Source organism: Phodopus roborovskii, unplaced genomic scaffold (genome assembly GCF_943737965.1).
Source record: "Phodopus roborovskii unplaced genomic scaffold, PHOROB, whole genome shotgun sequence".
Classification (NCBI taxonomy): Eukaryota; Metazoa; Chordata; class Mammalia; order Rodentia; family Cricetidae; genus Phodopus; species Phodopus roborovskii.
In genome coordinates this window covers 24,667,151-24,691,278 of record NW_026126588.1, presented here as the reverse complement: position 1 = coordinate 24,691,278, position 24,128 = coordinate 24,667,151, and the positions used below count along the sequence as shown (strand labels likewise).

At 42.7% G+C, this 24,128-nt stretch overlaps 1 protein-coding gene across 1 annotated transcript in view; it reads right to left on the bottom strand.

Moving 5' to 3' along the window:
* Positions 1 to 24,128, bottom strand: part of Mrps9 (mitochondrial ribosomal protein S9) — a 51,263-nt gene that overhangs the window by 9,281 nt on the left and 17,854 nt on the right. The window contains exons 3-6 of the mRNA XM_051204246.1: positions 16,137 to 16,199; positions 16,027 to 16,057; positions 8,412 to 8,491; positions 573 to 640 (exon numbers count right to left, since the gene is read on the bottom strand). Coding sequence (XP_051060203.1) covers positions 573 to 640; positions 8,412 to 8,491; positions 16,027 to 16,057; positions 16,137 to 16,199 — 242 coding nt within the window. The remainder of the gene's footprint in view (positions 1 to 572; positions 641 to 8,411; positions 8,492 to 16,026; positions 16,058 to 16,136; positions 16,200 to 24,128) is intronic.

Here is a 24,128-nt window from a genome sequence, read left to right as displayed (position 1 = left end):
ACACTCCCTCCCCTCAGTCCACGTTAGAAATACACTGTGGGCAAGCGTGTTTTTTTGTCTGAAGAGTAAAATGTGTTACTCTGAAACTCATTTAAAAGCTAGCAGATTCCTGAAAGCTTATGGTTGTGCCTGTGTAAGTTACTAAGAAGACACAAAGGGTACAGTGTTTCCCTATCAACCAACTGAAGTAGTAACAAAGTCCCAAAAGAAGACCAAAACCACAGCCACAAGCTGAACAAGTTGAATAAGATGTCTCCTACAAGAACAAATGAATGAGTAGGTCTGTGGAAAGCTGATGCCCAAGTTGATGGATCTTATCAATCGACCAAACAGGAATAGAAACCACTAGCATACGCAAATGCCGAAGAGATGTGCAGCTATACACAAAACACTGAGAACATCGCAATCCAAATCAGTGATTCATGAGTTTGGAATGAGGTGATGTAAAAATAAGCTCAGTATGTTTCCTCTTAAATAAAAACCACCTATTTAGAAACTTAACCTTAGTGACTAATGCTGAAATACCGTCCAAATCTGAGGTGTCATGCTAACAATGAAAGACAAGAACTCACCTGTACTCAGTTTTTTCTGAAACTGGACCTTTGTGTGTTTCCAGCTGGTGAACCTTTCCATACACTTCCTAAAGCAAACAAAATGCACAGCTAAAATGAGAGACGGTACAGTATTCCTGATGACATATTTTATATTTTTCCTGAGCACCACTTATTCTAAGTGCTCCCTCCTCAATCTAGCTTCAGGGTAAGAAAATGTGTTTTAGTAAAATGTTATCATCTGAACCAGGGGCCAGTGATTTCAATGAGAATTTATAACACTTTAAAAATGCCTGTAACAACTTGTAAATTTAACAACAAAACTCCTGTAAACTGTGTCTTTTCCTTGCAGTTTCATCTTCAGCTTGGTAACCACGTACTTAACATTTAACCTTACAATCGGGTTTTAAAAGCCTGGTTGACGGTGGTTAGGGTACTTTTTAGCTGGTGTGTGTGTGTGTAGTGTTAGGGACTAAACTCTGATTTTCCCTTTTGCTAAGCAAATGCTCTGCCACTGGGCTTCTCGGCAGCTAACACACATCAGGGGAAAACTCCACATGGGTAGCAGATCACGTTTTCAGCACACTTCATTGCTAAAAAGGTCTCGACCTTCTTCACAGGCCAAACCTTCCAGGAAAGGAACCTGCCTCCCATGTGGTGAGTGGTCAGTGTGCAGGAGGCACTGCCCGAGCTGGTGCTCCAGGATAAGGAGGAGTCAAGCCCTTGGACTTGAGACTGCAGTGGCCAGAGACATGGCTTTCAAAAAGACAGGGGTATGCAACCTATGGGAACCAATAGGTCAGAACACACCTTCCTCTCTTTGAAAGGGCTTCTTTAATTTTCTACAGTATCCGAGGCAACTATTGTAACACTAGCTGACCTTCCTCTTAGATGAATTTCAAGTCAAGGTGAATATGGTAAATTAACCATTCCCAATGGCTGTCCAGCAGTTTTCAGTTTTTCCCTAAATTCTATTTATTACTGCGTATACGTGCTCACCGTCTGTATATGGGTGCATGTGCGGAGGCCAGGGGATGCCTCTGTTGAGCCTGCCCTCCTCTTCATTTCCGCATGGGTTCTAGGGATTGAACTCAGCAAGTGCCTTCACCTAACTTTCACCTTAAGTCTGTATTTTTCTATGAAAATTCTCTCACTACGTCATTTCCTCCCGGTTTTGTTTATACCCATAACTGCACTTGATTCAAGTAAAGAGATGTGAAAGGAAGCATGGCGAGTGTGCAACAAAGGCCCCGTGAGTTCCACTCACTGATAGCAAATGCCTGGACTGGGAGAAACCCACTCACTGATGGCAAATGCCTGGACTCCGAGAAACCCACTCACTGATGGCAAATGCCTGGACTGGGAGAAACCCACTCACTGATGGCAAATGCCTGGACTGGGAGAAACCAGCAACGTGTTGTTCCCTGGACTTTTTGAGCAGAAGGTTTTAGGCCACGAATGCAGAGCCAAGCATACAAGGCGCCTTGATGCTGACCTATATATTCCTAGCTGCATCCACCACTGCCAGTAAGAAAATGTGTGCAAAGAGCTTAACACAGTGCTTGGCCTATAGCAGTGGCCAAAACACGCTTTCACGAGTCAGCTAAGTGGAACCACTGTGCTGGTGTCCGCCTGCATGCATTGTCTCTGTTAGTGTAAGAAAAGGTTCTTCTGAGTCTGCCTGTGGTTAGCTGAAAACAGCAGTTCTCTGGGAAGTAAATTCTATAGCTTTAATTCCCCGAAGAGATGTGGTTCCATTTGCATAGGAAAATCCTTGAGGGCACAAAATATGCCAGGAACTGTCAACATCACAGATTATCACTGGTAGCTTCTGGTATATTGTTACATTTCCACTTAATTTTTAAGGGACACTAGAGAATTAGAATGACCCCACCTACACTGGGCTTATATACTGTACTTAACAGTGTAATTTCAAATATGACAGGAATAACCCACATGTGAAATGCTGAATCATTAATCACAGCTATGATTAATATTTCATAAAATCAAAGCAAGCCTATCCACCCCTTGTGCCATCAGATTTCCATAATGTATGAGTCAAATTTAGAAGGTGCCTTAATTTGAAAATACCAGATGCTCAGGTTGAGGAAAGAAATTCTTAAACTAAAAATGCTTCTTGGAGCCTGAGCAGTATGAATCTCAGTGCCCTTCCAAAATTTGTTTGGGTTATACTAATCATGTGGAAATTCCAATTTCAGGAAGGATAAACAAATAATAGTTCATTGGAGGGGCAGCACAGAAAAAGTCAATTGCATTTGGTATACATAATAGTAATTGCTATTTGAGATAGTTCAGGAGCTGACAGTTCACAATTTGTTACAGAATCACAGAGAAATAAACCTCTTAAGTAATAACCACCTCAAGTGTTTTGGCCACTGGTGTAAATAAAATCACATGAATTAAGCACCAATGTATTTCAGAGAGGTTTCGATATATCTCAAGTTGCAAGTGGCATGGTTTTTTTTTTTTTTTTTTTTTTTTTTTTTTTTTTTTTGCAGACCCTGCCACCCCTCTTTGAATGATCTGGCTACCAAGCGGGCCATTCGGCATAAAATGGCAAGAGTTTTCACCGGGAAGCTCACTGCCAGCAGCAAGGACACCCGAGTGCTTAGGACTGACATCCCACAGATTTTTACTTCTCCAATTAAAGCCATGCATTGTACTATTTGTACCACTATAGAAGAATTAATCCCATCAAATTAACAAAGGGAGCAATGTGAACCCTACTGTTAAAATATTCTTTTCCTAACTGTGCATTTTGAGTATATAAGGTATATATCTAGTAATTATTTATATATGAAGGAAATGAACACTCTAGACTGCTGAATTAACTCCTGTTGCCGAGAAGTCTTAAACCGACATGTATAAAAATATACCCCACTGAACGGTACAGGGCTTTTTAAAAACAATCACTCCAGAGTCTTTAAACAGTTACTCCGTGGGTTATTTTAATTTCAGTTTTAAAGGCAACGCCATTATATCCAAGAGCTTTAAAATTTACCACAAGGTCACAAGGTACATCTAGAAACACATAAGCCAAGCACAAATGCCATGCATGATACTTTGTCCCAGACCCTGGCTTGCAGTCCACAGTGGCATCATCAGGTGGCCCACTCCTGACGGGCTGCTGTCTGTGGGCGGTAGAACTGGGGTTACTTAAGGAGTCCAAGAAAGCCTGCAGAACCTCTGCAGCACCAGTGACTTCCTTTACAAGGCAAGTATATAATGGGCTACTCAGTCCTCCTCACGTTTTTAGTATATATAAATATGCATGCATATATTTATATATTTATGTATATACATATGTAAACATATATATGTATATTTGTCAGTGACCATGTAGTTCCTTCAATTTAAAGAAGCATTTTGAAAATATTCCATTATTTACTGTAAAAATTAATCGCAAAATGTAAGTGAACTTTCTACACGGTATTAAATTTCCACTCTTGATTTCAGAGTTGTGTGTCTGGCCTCCCCTAAAAGTCTGGGATAGGGCTATGTAAAATTTCTTCAGTTCTGACTATATGAGTTATAGCAGGCCTAAAATTGAGGGTTTATCACCTTGCTCTGGAGAAAGTGTGTCTGAAAATATAGAATTCACTATTCTGCATGGCCTGTCCCAGCATGGGTTTCATAGGACATCAAAAGTGTTCTGCATACAAAGGACTGCAGGCCAACAATGAGCAACAATGTATAAGGGCACAGATTCATTACTCACACTCTTCCCTGAAGTGACACTCTACTTACTAAGTAACCCCTTAGTAGAGGTCACCAATACACAACATGAAAATAATTCCACACTCCAACCACTAAGTCTGAATGTCCTCTTTCTTGAAGAACATTTCAGCACTCCAGCATGGCTGTAGCAATTAAATCTGACAAGAGTCCCGTGGTTGTGTGAAAAGGTATGCCCCCATTGACTCTCGTGTTTGCATACTTAGCCTGCAGGAGGAGGGGCACTATTAGGAGGTGTGTGGAGTAAGCGTGGCTTTTGGTGGAAGTGTGTCACTGTGGAGGGGCGGGCTTTGAGGTGTCTTATGCTCAAGCTATGTCCAGGTGGCGGACAGTTCACTTCCTGTTGCTTGTAGGTCTTTCTCCAGCACCACATCTGTCTGCCCACTGCCATGCTTCTCATTGTCCATGAGGACAATGGACTAAACCTCTGAAACTGTGAGCCAGCAACAGAAACCCTAACTGAGACAGATGTCCCCGTAGGAGTCACCCACAGTGAGCGGGAAATGACTTTTGCTCCAGTCTGGAGAACATTGCCCCCTACAACGCAGGGCCCATGTATGAAGGAAGGCTGTGTGTCCGGGGTGATGCTGCTGCGAGGAGGCACCCGGAGGAATCGGGGGTCCATAGAGCGCCCTCTGGGCATGGGAAGCATGGCTCTGAAAGGACTGTGGCCCCTGGTCCCCTTTCTTTGTTCTTCCCCTCTCTACCGCAAGGCAAACAGCCCGTTTGCACATGGCTAAAGGAATGGGGGCCAATTTACCACTAAAACAGCCTCTTTAAGTTATCACAGGTAATTTTTTAAATAGTACTGGTGAAAGGAAACTAATGATTTTCAACTAACATCTACTCAGAGAATTCCATGAACACAATCCACTATTGCATCTGCCAAGACAGCCATCTGGTGTAGGCTCACACTGCTCTGGGGAAGCAGGGCTAAGGTCACCGGCCACAGCAGCCTACACTCCTAGCCCATCCCTCTGGCCATCCATCTCACTGGAACCTATACACAGGGTCTCACTAGGCCAGCAGACATACAGCTTGCATATCTGCACTACTGCAATTTTGATTTCACAGTGATGGGGACAGAGTCCAGAGCCTCACACTTACTAGGAAAGTGGTGTGCCACAGAGCCACACCCCTACTGTCCTTTTCAAACAGACACATACAACATCCTTAAGCTTCTTCTCTGTTCTATACCCCTGCTTAGTGTTCTCAGGCAGTTTATTCTCTCTTTTTCCTTTCTTCTTTTATTAAAACCCAGCCTTCAGTGTCTCATGTTGGAGAAGTGTGTAAGTCCTGCTGTTTAAACGCTGCTGAGGGGAGGGAAACCGTAAATCCAGAGAGCAGGTCCAGCCAATGTGCCAAGCACCTGGCTAGTCAATCCCAGCTATTCAATGCCACTCTGCAAGGCCCAACAAGACTCTTCTCGAAACACTGTTCATTGTTTAAGCTGTGATGTCAGGATGGCTGTACATCTTCATCCTGTATGTACATCTTGCTAACTGGGTTTTTACGGGCCCCAGGATCCTGAAGATCTATGAAGTTGCTGTGTCCACAGTAAAATTGTAGGCTCAGCTGACTTACAAATGAACCTATCAAGTGTGGCACAAAATGCGAGCACACCACAGACCACAAAGATCTCCTCCATTTACACATCCCCATCACGTTCCCTTTCCTGATGGTCGCTGTCCCCCAAGGACAGGTTCTTGCTAGATTTCTCTGCTGGCCTAGGATTCGTTGTGCGGACCAGGCTGGTCTTGAACTTGCAGCAATCCTCTTGTCCATGCCCTGCGAGTACTGAGGTTACATGTTTGTGTCATGCCTAGCTATATACTCCCTTTCCTTTAAAGGCAGTATCTTTCTATGTAGCCCTGGCTGGCCTAGAACTCACTATGTAGACTGGCTTCAAATTCAGAGGTCCACCTGCCTCTGCCTTCTGAGTGCTGAGATTAAAAAAAGGTGTGTATCACCATGCCTAGCTTTTTATTATATGCCGTTCTTAACTGTAGTGTGTGTCGGGCTATCTTTGACCAGTTATAAAGTGGTATGTATACTTACTATGCAAACACCCACACATACTAAAAAGACTGGGCACGATTACAGACAACAAAAAGGCTAACAGGGCTTAGAAAGGTCTCCTCACACAGCTGCACACAGGCACTAAGATCTGTTTCCTTGTCAAAAAGCCTGACCATGGACTGCCCTACCTCACACAATTATGGTCACAGACGTGGGAAAAGCAGTTTGGTTGAGTGTCTTTTCCCTGTCATCCTGAGAGAAAATTGTATGGACAAAAGCAAATAGTAGCAGCAACAAAGCTTACTCTTAAGGCTTCGCAGTCTGCCTGTCTACAGGGGCTGCTTCCCGCGCCGCCCGGGGACAGAGGGGAGGCGCCCCTATTGCAGATGATAGGATAGAACAAAGCCAGGCAAGCCTGTGGACAGGTCTGTCTCGTGGCTGGACCTGACGTGCAGTGCTCACTTCAGCATGAAAGTGCTGCTGATGGCTGAGCAGGGAACCCGCCGAGCTTTCAAAGTCCCAGCACTGCAGAAGCCAGTGGTTTGTGTGCTTTAAGAGATGGCACGGGTTTGACTGCAGCTGTAAGTAATGGCATTTGCCAAAAGTGATGCTGATGTGACTGGCAAGCATTTAGGATTTCCTGAGTTAACCGAAATGCAAAAGCCCAAAGAACTCTTCCATGTGCAACAAAGCCCAGTCCAATCCAGGGGAAGAGCATTTATTAGTCAAATATAATTTGACGTTTCAGCCAGAGTATGGTAAAATTCTAACACATCAGTTTCTGGAGCAATACCTTTTAAGGCACACAAGCTAACTAAAAGCAAAGCCAGGCCTCTTACACAATGTGTAATTTCTTCATTATGATGGAATGCAACAAAATATCTTGCCCTTGGGTTGCTCCATTTCAGCCAAAACAAATGCAAATGGCTTGTCAGATGACAGCTGCTTGATAAGGCTCCTCTCTTAGACCTGCGCGCTTTACTTTTCTCCGTGAAACTTGGGATGAAGGCAGAAGGCAGGAAGAGAATTAATGTAGCATACAGTCTAAAGGCAATGCTACAACCGTGATTAAGTAGAAAAGTTAAAAGGCACAGATTTTCCGCAGCTTCGCTGCGTGCAACCCATCCGTGTAACAAGTTGACAGGCCTAGCGCGTCAGCTCCATCATCCCCTCCGACAGCTAAAACGCAGCACTGCACCCCTTTTCAGGGGAAATTTGCGTCTGCACCATGAAGCGTTGTACATTATTTCTTAGCACTGCAGGGGGCTCAAGTCCATATGGAACCTTCACAAATATTACCACAGATCAAACCAGCGGCGTTTGGAGGCAGATTTGACATACCTATTTAAATGAACAGCAGGGGTCCTCGGGCAGCCGCAGGCAGGCTGTGCTCAGGAGCCTCCATGGAAGCCAGAGCACAGCCCCATTACTCAGCAAAGACACACTCTCCATTTGTCATTCATTTCATTTCTGCCAGGGCAAGAAGCTCATTTGCCCAAGGTCAACAAAAAGCGGAGGAAAAAAAAGATTTTCCTTTTTTTTCCTTAAGAAATAAATGTAGCTGACAAGTGGGGATTTTGTCCTTTGGGTCTGAGAAGCACAAACAAACAGCAGGTATGTCTAAAGGCAGAGAGAGGACTGTGTGGGGACTCCAGACTCTTGACTGTGCATGGGGAAGCCCCATAAATACTTCTATACCTTTGAAAATCACATGTGGACAGCACAAGACTTGACACCACGTTGTTCTGCAAATAAAATGGGTCCTGTCCTTTAAGTGGACACTGGCGTCCAACCTCTTCTTCTCACAGCAGTTTTGAGGACCACCCTCAGATTCACACACTATGTCTGCAGGTGGACAGAAGGCCTCCCAATCCCACAACACCCGGTACCTGGCCCCCTGCTAGGTTCAAATGCACACACATGTGAGGATTATTAAGAGGGCCTGGGCTTGTGAGCAACAGCAGACACCACAGCAGGCCTTCGACTGGCAGCCCCGCCTCAACAGCCCGCCTCTGTCCACTGTGAGATCTGACGCTAAGAGAAGTCTCTAGTATAGTTTTAGAGCTTATAAACGAATATACTTACGTGCATTAATGAATAGTATGACTGCTTGCCAGTATAGAAGAGAAAATGAAATGGACGGCCATCTTCTCCCCACTGGGTTGCTAATAAAAACAAAAACATTCACACAGATAAACCGAACTGTGAGTCTATAGTATGGGACACTTCTGTGATTCAGATTAGCATATCAAAAGTATCTAAAATATCAAAAGTATTCACATCTAAAATTCATGTATTTAACATGTTTAATATGTAAGTGCTTAGGATATTTACTGTTTCATATCAATTAGCATAAAACAATGTCTGTATTTAATATAATATTCCGCTGTGAAGATCTCCTTCATTTGTTTTACATAATATCTCCTGAGATAATCCAAATCACTTTGGTAGAACAAAAATATTCAGGTTCCACATTTTTCAAGTGAAAAGTACCAGTCAGTAAGTCGGTGTGTGCATTTGGAGATCCGAAGCAGCCCACACAAACACATCAGCCCCGGGGAGCCTGCTTACCACTTGCCATTCATTGCACCCCATTTCGATCTACCTCGGATGGAGACTTTAAAGCAGCCACAAACACAAGGGGCCTCAGGAAGGAGCTGTAGCTGATTCCTTTTGAAATACACAGAGACACAAACGCCACCTCTCTTGCCCACCCTTTGCTGTAGGTCTGAACTGTTTCAGTTAAGGCCTCTGTGCTTAGGTGGGTGTGGTGGTGCACCTGTGTAATCCCCACACCTGCAGCACGGAGAGGGGGGTCAGGAGTTTTGAGGCTAGCCTAGGTTGTATAGGGAAACTTTGTCTCAAGAGAAAACAAGGAAAAGTGGCATTCCTAATTTTACAACATAGCCTGAACTGTGTTTTCCTGTCTGCTATTTCCCATTACTTTAATTTACAGTGTCCTTTACAACCAACGTTTACACTGTATCACACTGTGGATCTGCTACTTCTTGGCATTATTTGCAGCCCTGCTTTCACTACTAAGCCCACAAGAAACTTCTTCAGATATTCCTAGTCTGTTTGTCTGCCTCCTCAAGACATGTTCTTACTTCAGATACTGTACAACTGCTCTGTTGTGAGTCTTTGGAGGGTCACAAGGCACTGTAAAAACAGGCTTCCCTCACCTTTCTGAAACAGCCTCCATCTCTACAAGAAAACACGCTTTAAAGGCTTTGGCCTAAACTTATTTTCTCTGGAATTTTAATCACTTTCATATTCGGGTATCCGATGTATCTAGAATTTGTGCTAGTGAATCAAGAAAGCCTTTATTTATTCATTTGTCTATTTTTATATTGTAAACATTTTCCTGTTGAAACACCTATAAATACAGGATATTTTTCTTTTCTAAGGATAACTAGTATCAGACTATGAATATACTTAAAATGGAGAAACAGTATTGAATGAGTGTTGAAAAGTTCTTAGCTGAATTTAGACTGAAAGGAAAAAGACATGCATGTTCTTTTGTTGTTGTTGTTTTGTTTTGAGACAGGATTTCTCTGTGTAGTCCCAGCTGTCCTGGAACTCACTCTGTAAACCAGGCTGGCCTGGAACGCACAGAGATCAGCCTGACTCTGCTTGGTGAGTACTGGGATGAAAGGTGTGTGCTACCACTGCAGGACTAGCCAATGGGTTACAGATGATTTAATACTTTCCAATGCCATTTCCAGAAGCCCATTGCTGCCACATTACATAGTCCTTGAACCTGCACCACGCAATGGATTCAGTCAGAAAGTAACCGAAAACAAAATCAGACAAGCATTCTGGTTATGCTAAGACCACGGTTAAGTTTGGGTAGGACCGTGAGTCACAGCTCTGTGTGAACTTGTGCCTGCAAATCTAGACTTCGTAGCGTGTTGTGTACACACGCATATATTCCTGCACAGATTTTAAGATGAACCATTGTGTACTCTGATAGACTGCAAAGCTTACCACACCTTAGCTTTCATCAGAACCTAATAGTCAACTTCAAAGTGTAGTCTCTTCTCAAAGGCACAGATTCACAAACTCTGACGTTTGCTGTTCTCTGTTCCCTTGTCTTTCTGTTCTGCACTGCCATCACCGGTTCACTCAACAGAGGCCTCTGTTCCAATAATCAGAGCAGCCATCCTCGTTACTCCTTATAAACCTCTCACTACTCTCCCCAGACACCTAAGTGTGGTCATTTAGACATTTTGAGGACAGATCTGGGTCCGATGCGATGGACCCGCAATTCAAAAACCAGTCCAGGCAACCAGCAAGCAGACAGCTGGCATACAGAGACACCACACTTTTCTAAACTCAGGGAGGGCCTGGCTCACTCTCCAGTATGGGGAGGGAAAAGGTAAGGAGAAACTTGGGGCTATTACCTGTCTTTCCCTCTTTTTTTCTAGGCAGGTTTTCACTTAAGGTCTTTAGCTTAATTTTCTATGAAAATCTTGTCCATGTTCATAATTCCAAGGAGAGCTTGATGCTGTTAGTACTAGGCCCTTCCCATTTAGTTCCTTGTCATAGATAGCAATCAATACAGGTAGGCTAAATTATACAAGTAACATACTTCTCTCCTAAAGATTAAAAGTAGGGGCCAGGTGGTGGTGGTGGTGCACGCCTTTAGTCCCAGCACTTGGGAGGCAGAAGCAGGTAAGCCCTCTGCGAGTTCAAGACTAGCCTGGTCTGCAAAGCTACACAGAGAAACAGAGAAACCCTGTCTCGAAAACCAACCCCCCAAAAAAAGAAAGATTAAAAATAAGGATCCCTTGTCCCTTGGCAAGAGGCAAAGTGAGAGTTAACAGTTCTAGACTCTTCTGTGCACTCTCGTATGTACACTTGCAGGAAAGAACATTTGCCTAGTTATTTGCCACTGTAGCTCGTATGTGCTTTTACAAAAGTTACATGAAATTGCTTATTTTGGGGAGAACCACGATGCAGCATGGAGGTGTCAGAGAACGCATGCTCACCCCATGTCTTTCCAAGCTGGGCCGTCTTGCTGCCTCCACTTGCTTTGGCACTGAGCAGGGCCTTGGCTGCAGTGAGGACCACACAATGCAGGGCGGCCGGCCCTGGTCTCTTTACCCTCCTGCATGCACTGTCATACAATCTCGATGCTTTTTTATAAACGCACATAGCATTCTACACATTCTAGAGTTTTCAGTCGTTTTCCCAGCTCAGCTTCACGAGCCAACACAGTACTTTTATCACCTGTATGATGATGTGAGAGCTGCATGATATTCTTTGCTTATTTTTCCACCAAGCCTGTTTTGTTTTTTGGTTAATTTGTAAGAGTAACTTATTTTAGGAACCAAGCTCTTATACTTCAGATTTTCTGTCAAGAAAATGTTTTTATTTTGAAAAGCATTTATTACTTTTGTCTTTTCTGGCTTTGATTGTCATTTTGATAGCTGGGGCTAGAGATGACTCAGTGGTTAAAGACATTTGTTCTCTTGTATAAGACCAAGGTTTGAGTCACAGCACCAACATGACAGCTATTAACTGTCAGTAACTCTACTTCCAGGGGATTTGATGCCCTATTCTGGCCTCCATGGGTACTGCATGAATGTGGTACACATAAATACACACAAGCACACTCACTCATAAAATAGTGCTAGCTGTATTATCTGTCTACTGTTTTACAATGAATTGTCTTTCGTTATTTTTTTTTTTTTTTTCTTAAGGGGCAGAGGGTCAAAGCTGATATAGTGCCTCTCTTTTTGTAGCCTAGGATGACCTCAAACCCCCCAATATTCTCTTGCCTCAACCCTCTGAGTTCTGGGATTATAGAGGCAAGCCACCAGCTTTAAATCAGGAATTTGACATATAATGTTGCTAGTATATCAACCCAAATTTCACTATCTGGATACATCTGTTTTGTCAACATTCTTTAAAATGCATTAAAAAAAAAAACGACACAAATTTAACCATGTCTACATACATATGTAAACACATATTAATATGGATGGACTCGGTAATTTTAAGATGGTTTGTGTCTCCCCAAAGAGAAAGGTGACAATTCACGGGCTATCAGTAAGACTAGTACCACATCCAATCATAGTGATTTTCTTCCTTGTGTGGTTTTGGCTACTGGGATATCACTGGGTGGCAAGATCCTCCAATGTTCCCACATGATCTCACATCTCACCCTTCAAGGCTTGTGTGTGGGGCATAAGCACTTTTACAAAAGACATGATTTAAAAATTTCAGAATTCAATCTTAATATTGTGAATTCAGATACCCAAATAATAAATTTCCAGTAATGTTCTGATTTAGTTTTTCATTTACATTTTATCAGTTTCTCAACCATAACCTAAGAATAGTAATTTCCTGGTATCCTTATTGCTTTTTCTGCAGTGCTAAGAGGATTGGGCCCAGGGCTTGCACATGCTGGAAATGCTCCATCACTGACTGACATTCAGCCACGAGGCCCTATGTGCCATTAATTCCCCTAATTATTTGGTTTGGACCTATACTCTTTATATGGTGTATGTGTATTTGGTGCTAGGGATGGAATCTCACACTTTACAACTGAGTAGCATAAGCACCCAGTCCTACGTGTTTCTTTTAAAATTATAATGGTTAAAGGCTTCCAAATAACTGCTGATAATTGATGTATGCTATTTCTGAATGCAATGGGATTTAATGACACATTTAAAGATTTGATGTTTGTTTTCTCATGAAAAGTCCTACTCAAACAAGAAAGCTTCTTTACATTTCTAGCTGAAACCTTTTTACCAAGAATAAAAGGCTCCATTTTGTTAATTGTTTTCTCTATGTAAATGTTTTCTTCTTGAATCAAAAAAAAAAAAAAAATTACATTAATCCACTGATTAATGTTAAGCCATACTTAAAATTCTGAGAAAAATGCTCTCTGGTAGTCTCTTAAAATGCTGTACTTCTTCTGTACTCAGGAGGCAGAGGCAAGTACATCTCTCAGAGGCTAGCCTGGTCTACAAGTTCCAGGTTAGCCAGGGCTATACAGTGAGACACTGTTCTCCTGGGGGTAGGGATGAGGGGTGGGGAGTTTTACCTACTTGTTATGTAATTCATGTCCAAATTTAATAATTATGTCAGTTTGCAAGTGAATCTAGAAGCCTTGTTCTTTTTTGATCTACAACTACACACATACAAAACAATAACAACAACAAAACCAACCAACCAACCAACCAAACAAACAAACAAAAAAAAAAACCAAGCTGTTACTTCAAGGCATAACAGACTGGCCCACTGCTGGCCTAGTACTTTTTCAGGAAACCTGCCTGGCTTTTAGTCTACCCAGAATTTTCCTGACTGAGGTAACTGTGGCAATTAAATTACTCTTTAAGCCATGTGTCTGAGAGTGTATGGTCACACGTTTCTACCACGAGTCATCACTACCTGGACTGAACTGCATGTCCAGCCACTTCCTGTCTGGGTACCCTTGGAAATTAAAAGTGGGGAAAATTATAGTTTGTGCTTAAAAATGCTGTTGAGAAAGTTTGAAGATAAAACACAAAGCACTTAGTACCATGCCTGCCTACTCTGAAGTTCAATAAATGCTACTGCTATTACTTAGAAGTTTTCAGATTGGCACGAAGTTCCTGTCTTCATAGTCAGACCATAACAGCATAGCTATCTATGTCCCCCCAGCAGCCTCTGGTTGCCTCTGAACGCCTCCGTTTGAAAGTGTTAATACTGGGCAGCAAGGACAGCTTTGTGGTAAAGCATTTGTCTGCCTGGCATACAGGAGGAAAACCCAAGGGTCAATTCATCCAAAATAGTAGTAGTAGTAGTAATAATAATAATATTGATGATGATGATGATCATGATGATGATAAAGCCTTCTTAAAGGTTACAGCTGCTCTCCAATTTGCCACTAAACTCATCAATGTAATTTTTCTTGTACTTTGTTTTTCTCAGTTACTGATGACATGTGTTTGTGTCAGCGTGATACAATGATTATATTTCAGAGGACTTGATGGGAACTGTCAAATACTTCCAAATAGTGTGTAATTTCAAATTTGCTTCTTTAACTCAACAGTGATACAGTGCTATTGATTTTAAGTCAGAAAATTTAACTGACATTAACTTCTACTCTTGGAACTTTACTTTTTTTTCTTGGTGTTGCACTTCACCATGCATAATTAATTCTATTACTCTTCCGTAGTCATCAGCATAGAAAATATATTCTTTGGGTTTATGTCTACAACTACAAAACCACCATTTGAATTCTTTAGCCTTAGTTAATGGTCCCCCTCTCTAACCTGCCAGTGCTAAGTGTTTGCTACAGAAAGGCTCAAGGTCATTAAACCCACTTACTGGACAGCAGCTGTTATCAATACAAATTAGCTTTCTTGTCTCACTGAACCATTACCCAGCTTCCTCCAATTCCAGGCTCGATCTCAGAGCTCTTCTTCGTTCTGCCATCAACTTGGTATGTATCTTCATTTCCCCCAGCATTTTTACCACTTTACAGGACAGGTATTTTATAATAACTCAACCGAGAAGCTTTCAATAAACCAGGTGGTAGTATAGTACAGCGCCATAATCTCTCCAAATCCAAAGTTCACTGACTTTTCTCAATACTACAAACTAGTTTATCCTATCTAAACTACAATAAAACTGAGCAGAACAAAGAACCTCTGCTATTCATAAAGGAGCTGTTAAATACACTAAGCTGCAAGGTCAGATGATTCTGGAAATACTGGCTGTACTTTCAAAATCATACATGCACACTTTGTAGAGCTAGCCTGAAGCTTTGGGTTCATATTCCAGCTGCTAATAATAATGAACACATAATACTGAGAGAGTGGTAGGATTTGAAGGAACCAAGAAGCCTCAGAAGGCAGAAGAGACATAACTTGTAGAGATGTACTAGGAGAACTAAGAGATATAGAGGAATTGGTGGGAAGCCTTAGGAGGCAGAGCAAAGAGAAGTCAGTGAAAACGGGAATAAACTGCTGCTATTCCAAACATTTATCAGGAAAATCAACCAGGTAGGCACACGTTACTCTGCCCGTACAGATGACTGGATTATATAAATGACGCTGTGTCTTCAAACTAGGCATACACTTGTATGTAACATTCATTCTTTTTTTTTCCTCCAAAACCTATTTTGAAATGAATGTTTTGTATGTTATAACCAATCATATCAAAGAATTCAGAATAGGAAACATGGGACACGTTTAGAAAGAGATTTAAAAATACTTGTAAAAATCTAAAGTAAAAGTTATTTCAAAGAGTGAAGGGAGGGTCTGAGAGATGGCTCACTGAGTAAAGCACTCGCTACAAGTCTGATGACCTGAGTTTGAGCCCTGGGCCCTGGGCCCCTCATGGTACAAGCATAGAACCAATTACCCCAAGTTGTCTCCTGACTTCCATGTCTGCTTTCTTTCCTACTAGTACACACACACACACACACACACACGCACGCAAGAAAGGAATGAGTCACCCACAGACTCTTCCTGTTAGATAGAAGCCAGTGAAATGCAGAGCGCAAGTGGTTAGTGTGATAATAACAGACACAAGCCTTAACTTTCATATCTTACCAAAATCTGCCAACTCCAGCCACTCATTATAACAGAGTTCTTCTGACCTACTTCATTCACACCCACTGAGACAGAACTCCTGATGTGTAACCCAAAACTGGAGTAAAGAAAAAAACACAAAGAGCTGACTCGGTCTTGAGCAACCTTACCTCTTTGTTTTGGAAAAATTTGCTCAGGATGCTGTAAAATAAATGCAAAGTGTTACTAGGTAACCTCTATAATGCATAAAAGACATTCTTTAACAAGTAATTAGGATTACCTTCATTATTGGCCTGGCTTGCTTCTCAAACAAACCACTTGGGAAAAGGTAAGCAACAGCTCTCTGAAAATACATACAAAGGTTAATTAATGACTATTATAAAAATACGTTCAATTTATAACCAAGATACTCACTGTATAGCAGACACTGAACTAGAGTTTTGTATGCACTGTCAGTTCAAACAACAAAGCACACTTACTAAGCATATATCCCCCAAACAAAAAGAAAACCTGGCTATGGAAAACTTTCAAGTGTCAGCATCAAACTAGAGGTGGCCCTTCACAAACCCTATGCCACTGTGCTCAGGTAATCATTCAACCCCAGGCCAGGGCTGAACCCTGCAACAAGCAGGCTTGTGTTTCATTCGCTGCGACATACTGGAGAGAATCTGTTTACAGGACAGACTTATCTTGGTTTATCGTTTCAGTCAGCTGTGCCAGATCCACTGCTTTGGTTTTGACCCAACAAAGACTATCTGTTGGGAAAGTGTGGCAAGACTTCTACTTCACGGGGCCAGGAGGAAGAGAACACCGAATAAAGGGCTGGAGATAAGGCCTGCACTTCTCTGGCATGCCCCATAGGATCCACCTCTCCTAGCAGGCCCAGCCTCCAAGAGTCCCGTCATCTCCTTAGACAACAACACTCAGATGGGACGGAGCTCCCAACACATGGTTCTGGGGGGGGGGGGTAGCTCTCACTCACACCAGAGCACCCACCACAGATCCCTTGGTAATTTTAGGTGATCTCTTCACTTACCCTACAGTCCTGAGGGCTGAACATGGGCCCTCACTCACAATGAACACACTCTACACTGATCTACCCTGGTCCTGCTGAGTTTTAAGAGAGTCCTTCTGTGCGTTTCTCACAAGGACTGAGGCTGACACTACTTGGCCAAGGGCCGCTGCAGTGAGCTGCCCTGGCTCACTCCCATTCACACCAGTGCTTGGACAATTTGAACATCAAAAAGAATGTGACAATACCCTACCTACGGCACACTTGAGTGGCTGCACATGTATGCAAGTCTAGCAGGCAAGGAGGACACATACACACTGGAGTGAGGGGCAGGGGAAAAGGAAACCGGCTTAACAGATCAGTGCCGTGTATCAAAGTAGAAGGCAGGAAGCCCATCACTTTACAATTTCCAAGTCAGTCTTAATTCAGGCAAAGATCACAAAGGCCCTGGCTGGCATGCCATCAAGGACCAGAAAACTCACTCACAGAATATGTTAGTTACTTCTCCATTGCAGTGACAAACGCCTCGACAAGGGCAACTTATTTTGGCTTACAGTTCCTGAGGAGTAAGAGTGCACCGCCATCCTGGGTTGGGAGCATGATGGCAGTCAGGCATAGCAACTGGGGTAGCAGTTCAGAGTTCCTACCTTAAAGCACAGGCAGGAAGCGGAGACCACACTAGCAATGGCATAGGTGTTTTAACGCCTGGAGCCCACCTCCAAAATGACATACTCCGCCAACAAGACTGGACCTAGGCCTCTCAGACAGTGCCACCAAGTAATCAAGTGCGGAGACCGTGAGGAGCATCTCATTTCAAACCTCCAGCCTCCAGACTGCTTGCCAGGGACGAAGGGAAGGGGTACTTGCACAAGAGTTCCAGCGGGACTACTAGGAGCAAAGGACAGTAACTATGTCCCCCCAGGTGACGCTGTAAGGGTGTCTGTCAGCTGAGGACTGTCTTCATTGTCTCTAAATCTGATCACGAGGAGGTGAGCACAACTTCAGAGAGAGCAACAACTGAGCAGGTGGTCTAGAATCTGAAATACTAAACAACCTGGGGAGATCTGGAAAATTTAAATATAGATCACTTATATAAATGACATAGAATTCCGCTATTAGAAGTGACAATTGTATCGTGGGAGATAACCACATGGAGGGTATATATTTAGGTGTTTTACTGATATGTTTAGGAGTTTAGCTTGTGAAACCTGATTTTTGATGGACCAGTCAAAAATTATTCTACACAGAGGAAAAGGAAATGTGGAAAATATTGTCAGATTTATCTATGTGAAGAGCATGTATTCAATAAGCATTCAAATTTCATGGAAATTTGAAACATTTCAAAGTTAAAAGGTAGAAAAAAAAAGTCAGAAACTTTTAAATAATAGACTTTCCCACATCCAACCTGTCTGAAGAAGGCCATCTCTAGCCTATAGCATCTGCGAGGCCTTGTCCACAGAGCAACTCCAAGGCTGTCAGCATCGCGGCAAGGTCTAGGTTAGAAGAGCACGCACAGGCACAGAAGACTGTGAACGCCTGTCAGCTGCCAGGCCGGTCATCCTCCAATGAGCATCATTTGGAAGAATGAAACTGACTAACCCCTGTGACCATTGAATAACCCAAAAGGGAAATGCAAACATAAGAATCCACTCTTTTATATTTCACAATCATGATGTTAAGCTTTGGGAAAATCATGAGAAAGTTAACTGGGAGAAGGTGGTTAGAAATGAAAGGGAAAATCACTTGCAACGATGGCTAGGATGCAGAAACGACCTCTTCAAATACAAAAACAAGTGAACAAAGACCCTGCTGGAAATATTATGAAATTCAATCAAAAGGTAGATCTAACTTAAAAAGAGAAACCCAATGTTATAATCTCGTTAAAAAATAAAACAGGAAGGGAATGGATAGAAATAGAATAAGAACAGTAAATAAAATAAGCCAGTTGTTTGTAAATCAAGTGAGAATATATCCCAAACAGAAAAGACAGGTTCTCAGCATGCTGCCTACGACTGTTTAGTATGCATGGGATAGTACTGACATGACCTAACCTATTACTTCCATTCATCTCCTGTGGGCATTCCATGCAGATTTTTTTTTCTTTTCCATAAATTCTGAAGCAAACAAAGGACTCACTGGCTTCACTGAAAAAATAATTTTGTTGCTTTCTGGGTTCACTTAATTTCCAGTTAGCACAGAGTTGTTAAAATGTAAGTGAATAAATAAGAACAAGATTTTTTCATTAGTGTTGTGCTGAACAGTCTGCTGTATGTTTTGGGCAGAACCTTAGGTGCTATAAACAGGAAAACCTTGACTACACTGCCTGCCGGGAAGGGGAGCGGTGAGCGAGAACAGGGTGGAGAGGGGCACGGAGGCCATGTGCTTCACCATCACTCCAGGGATCTGACTGCTGGCTGTGGGATTACACAAAATACCGCCAAGTGGGCACTCAATAAATGCTATATAAACACAAATTTTCAGTTTACAGAAACCATATTATTCCTCATATTATTTTAAAAATAAGTCACGTATTTATTAACTCTATTTTACAGATGAATCCTCAGTTAACTAACAATACACAGTCCAAAAGCACCTTGACTCAGAACTGAAACCTGAGATTGAATTCTGCTTTACAGTTCTCTCAGACTGCAAAGACTTACCTCTTTGCTGGTTTAAAAGGCACACGACTATATAGCAGTAAAATTAACATGAAAATTCCCAAAGATATAAAGTTTTATTTAACTATTTACCTCAAACTGATTCTAGGCACTTGACAATTTAGAAAGAGGAATAAGATATATAGCATCCAACTTCATTCTGACAGGAGACAAAATATCTATAGTGTCAGATACAGAAGCTGATACATTAAAACAGACTGCAACCAGGCAGTGGTGGCATACTCCTTTAATCCTAGCACTTGGGAGGCAGAGGCAGGCAGATCTGAGTTGGAGGCCAGCCTGGTCTACAGAGTGAAATTCAGGACAGCCAGCGTGGTAACACAGAGAAACCTTGTCTCAAAAACAAAAAACAAAAAAACCCAACCAAACAAACAAAACCCAAATTAAAATAGAGCGGTCAGTTCAGTAAGCCATTACAGTAGCATTTCCTTCTTACCAGTCAGCTTCTCCTCTATAACAAGGACCTGTGCTTATTGTCTGCCACACTACAACCCCTACGCCTTTATACATCCAGGACGTTCTCCAGAAATGGACCAAGCAACGTCCCTGTGCACCCTGGCTCCCCGTTACTTTTCCGTTTGATGGAGTGTAAGGCTCTGCCGCTCTGTCCGAGAAATACTGTCTTCCCAGCCTACCACTGTCACCAGCTTCTCCATGACTTATGCCTATCACAAAGGGTTCCTTAATGCAAACTGTTGTCACATTTGTGAGCAAAGCAATATGAACGGGCAACTAACTTAGACTGTACAAGTTATGGTGGCATCTAGGCCAATACAGAATTCTCAATTCCGAACCCCAACCCTGTCCTTAGATGCATCCATGCATTTCCTGTAATGCCCCCCCTTTCCAGAGATTTCTGTCCAGCCTCACTATTGTTTCAATCCTCCAGCCGCTTCAACACTAAGAACAAGACAACTTACAGAAGGGGCTTATTATCTGTCATGGCGGGAAAATGTGGCAGCGAGTGGTGAGCACAGTGCCAGGAGCAGGCAGGTGGGCAGAGGTCTAGAGCAGGCAGGTGGGCACAGGTCTAGAGCAGGCAGGTGGGCAGAGGTCTAGAGCAGGCAGGTGGGCACAGGTCTAGAGCAGGCAGGTGGGCACAGGTCTAGAGCAGGCAGGTGGGCACAGGTCTAGAGAAGGCAGGTGGGCACAGGTCTTGGATTGCAAACACAAAGCACCAGTGACTGGAAACAGTGAGTTTCTAAACTCCCAAAGGCCGTCTCCAGTGACACACTTCTCCCTGCAGAACACATCTCATGGAACTCCCAAAATTTCATAACTCTCTGTCTCTTTATTTATTTTCTGGGTTTTCAAGACAAGAGTTTCTCTTTGTAGCTATCCTGGAGCTCACTCTGTAGACCATGCTGACCTCGAACTCACAAGAGATCCTCCTGCCTGCTGGTGTTAAAAGTGCACGCCACCATCACCCGGCCATAACTATCTTTCTAAGCAACCTACACTGATGATAATTACTTAAACTTAGAAACACCTAACCTTCCAGATGGTACCACTTGTATCAACCACCACACCCACCCACACAGTTATTTCAAATAAAGTAATTATTACACAGACTAAATAACAAAACTGGTTGAGGACAGAAAGCTGTGCCAAGTAAAATTCTTAATTTGGATAAATATGTTCTCCCGAAACATCTATATTGGCATAACAGGTAATGTAAAATGTCAGATTTATGACAGGTGAAGTCTGGCCAGCCAGAAGCCCACAGGAAGAACACGATGAGGGAACTGTGCTACTGACCCCAGTCTGTCTGTCCACTACCACTGCCCTTAGATTCCCCAGTGCTTGTGGGAGTTAGCAGCCATGACAGAGCCAGCTGTCCACTCCCTTAAGTACCTTTCAAATGGATGTTTCATTTCCAAATTTTGATCTGGGTCTACTTGAACCAAGTTCACCAACTATAACGGAATTAACCAAAATTTCATAATTCTCTTCCTAAGCAATCTACACCAAAGATAATTAAACTAGGAAGTAACAAACTTTCCACAGAAAGAAAACCGGGTGGCAGCTGGAACTCTGCAAGAAGCTTCACATGACAGTGTTAGCTGCACTCCTGGTTCTGACCTAGCAAGTGTGATTTAGCAGATTGTTTCTCATGAAAGAGCCAGACCCTGGGCACGGTCTGTATTAAACACACTGTATTCAACCAACTCCAGCACACATATACCTGAACCAGTACAAAACTTCCCTTCTAGCCCATGAGTATGGCTGCCAGTTTTAAATACACCCAAAGAAAATGTTAACATGGGGAACAGAAAAAAAAAAAGAGGGAGGGGTTTCTTGTGGGTCCTAGTTTAATAGTTCTTACACGAAGTCCCAAAATTCACATGGATTTAACCTGGCAAAGTTCTTAGATGTTTTAAATTAATGTTAAGAAACTGTTACACATAAAGTTGATGTTCAATAACAGCTGCCCTGCTTCCCAACACACAAACACCAAACACACACACACACACACACACACACACACACACACACACACACACACACATCCAGCTGCAGTATACCCTTTAAATACTTGGCACACACACTAAAGTATGACATGGATGTCTAATAATCTGACTCCCACAGGAAAAGGCTGACAAAAGAGACAAAAATGTAAACTGTAGAATTTTAAGTCTCGTGACAGAGGCGACATCACTGGTAAGTTTCCTAAAGTGAAGGCGCTGTGTCTGACTGACTACATTCTCGGGCTTCAGTCTAAAGCATAAATGGTCTGCAGGCTCAGCCCAGGAGGAGCACCAGGTCAGCAATGCAATCTCTATTAATTAGGTGTCCCAGCTGGGCAGGGGGCTTGCAGCTGTTAAGTTGATCAATGACTTACCTAAATGTCATCTCTACTGATTCGCTTATAAATTACCAGCAAGTGTGACTAATGTACAGGTGCTAATTTATTTAAACTGTTCTCCACAGTTCTACATAGCTTTACAAACTGCATCTGGCACCTAATGTTAGCTGTCAGTTGTACTTAGACATGCCTGTCCTAACGACTCTGTTCATTAGAACTGAGCACAAATTATGAAATATTGTGAAAAATGATACATCAAATGGAATGGGCACAGCAAATCAATTAGAGAAACTTCATACAGCACATTCACACTGAGGAGAATAAAACACTCTGGTTTTAGAATGAGGTCTATAATACCAATTAAAAAGTAATTGGTAGATTTCAGCAGCGTTATACATCAGTTTGCTGGCTTTCTTCCTGAAATCCTATAGTAATGTAGAACTTAACTTTTAATTCCCAAATAAAGGCATTAGTAAATATGAGCACACGTCTGTGTTCACCGTAGTTAATATTGTCATTGAATGTCTCTAACCTAAGATTTATCACTGCTATGTGTTTAGACAGAGGTGAACGATTAAGAGACTCACTGAGACCCTGCAGCCTGGCAGTCAGTATTACTCACGGCTGCTCTGTGTCCTGCCCCCCCCCCACTCACCTGGCCATCCTTTGCCCTGGGCTCAGGAAGGAGAGGGAACCTGCACTTGTGTCTTGTGTCACCCCACACTCATGTGTTGTTAGCTCCTTACAGCTTTCACAGCCCACAGAGATACCTTTTCCTTTTCTCTACCTAACTCCTTCCCACTATACAACCTACTCAGCTCCCTGTTCCACCCAACAGATTCCTGCTAACAGTCATGAACTGCCATAGACAGAAATAATTTAACACACCCATCAATACAGGACAGTAGTGTGTGCTCTACCTAGTGAGTTCTAGGTCAGCCAGGGCAATACCACACACACACACACACACACACACACACACACACACACACACACACGCACGCACGCACGCGCACACGCGCACACACACACGCACACACGCACGCGCACACGCGCGCGCACACACACACACACACACACACACACACACACACACACACCCCACACACACACACACCCCCACTGTCTGCCAGAATCTGGCCTTCTCCTGCTCCAGCTTCTTAGCAGGAGCTCCTAATCTCTTTGATTCCCTCTCCCAAATACTGGGGCTACAGTATTTGGCTACAGGCTTGGACCAGCATACTCAGAAATAGCAAGTGATTACTAGGAAATACCAGACATATATTACAGTAGCCTTAAAAACAGCACATCTTCCAAGTATTGAATTCTAAAGCTAATACCAATAGTGTCAACAACTACTTGTATTTCAACAAACTCATCCATCAAATCTGTTTGTGTTTTTTGCTGACATATTTAGTACCCTCAAATATGTCTTATAAGAAACACTAGTAATATTAGCTGAAAATAATTTTCACACATAAATTTTATGTGACATTCAGTGAAGCCAGATTTCTATTCCAAATCAATTCTCTAAGGTAACTTTGTAAACTAAAAATCAATTGCTCTCTATTGTAATTCACATTCCTGACAAATGCAGTTATGCCAAAAGCTCAGCTAGCAGGGAGCAGCTAGAGGTGGATTCACAGACAAGACACTCTTTGATGGGAAAGGGGACAGCAAGAATCCGCACCAGAGAGCAAAGCCTGGCTGCACACAACAGGGGCAAACACACCGCCTGCCCAGCCCGCCCGCCCAGCCAGGGGTCAGCAGGTAGGA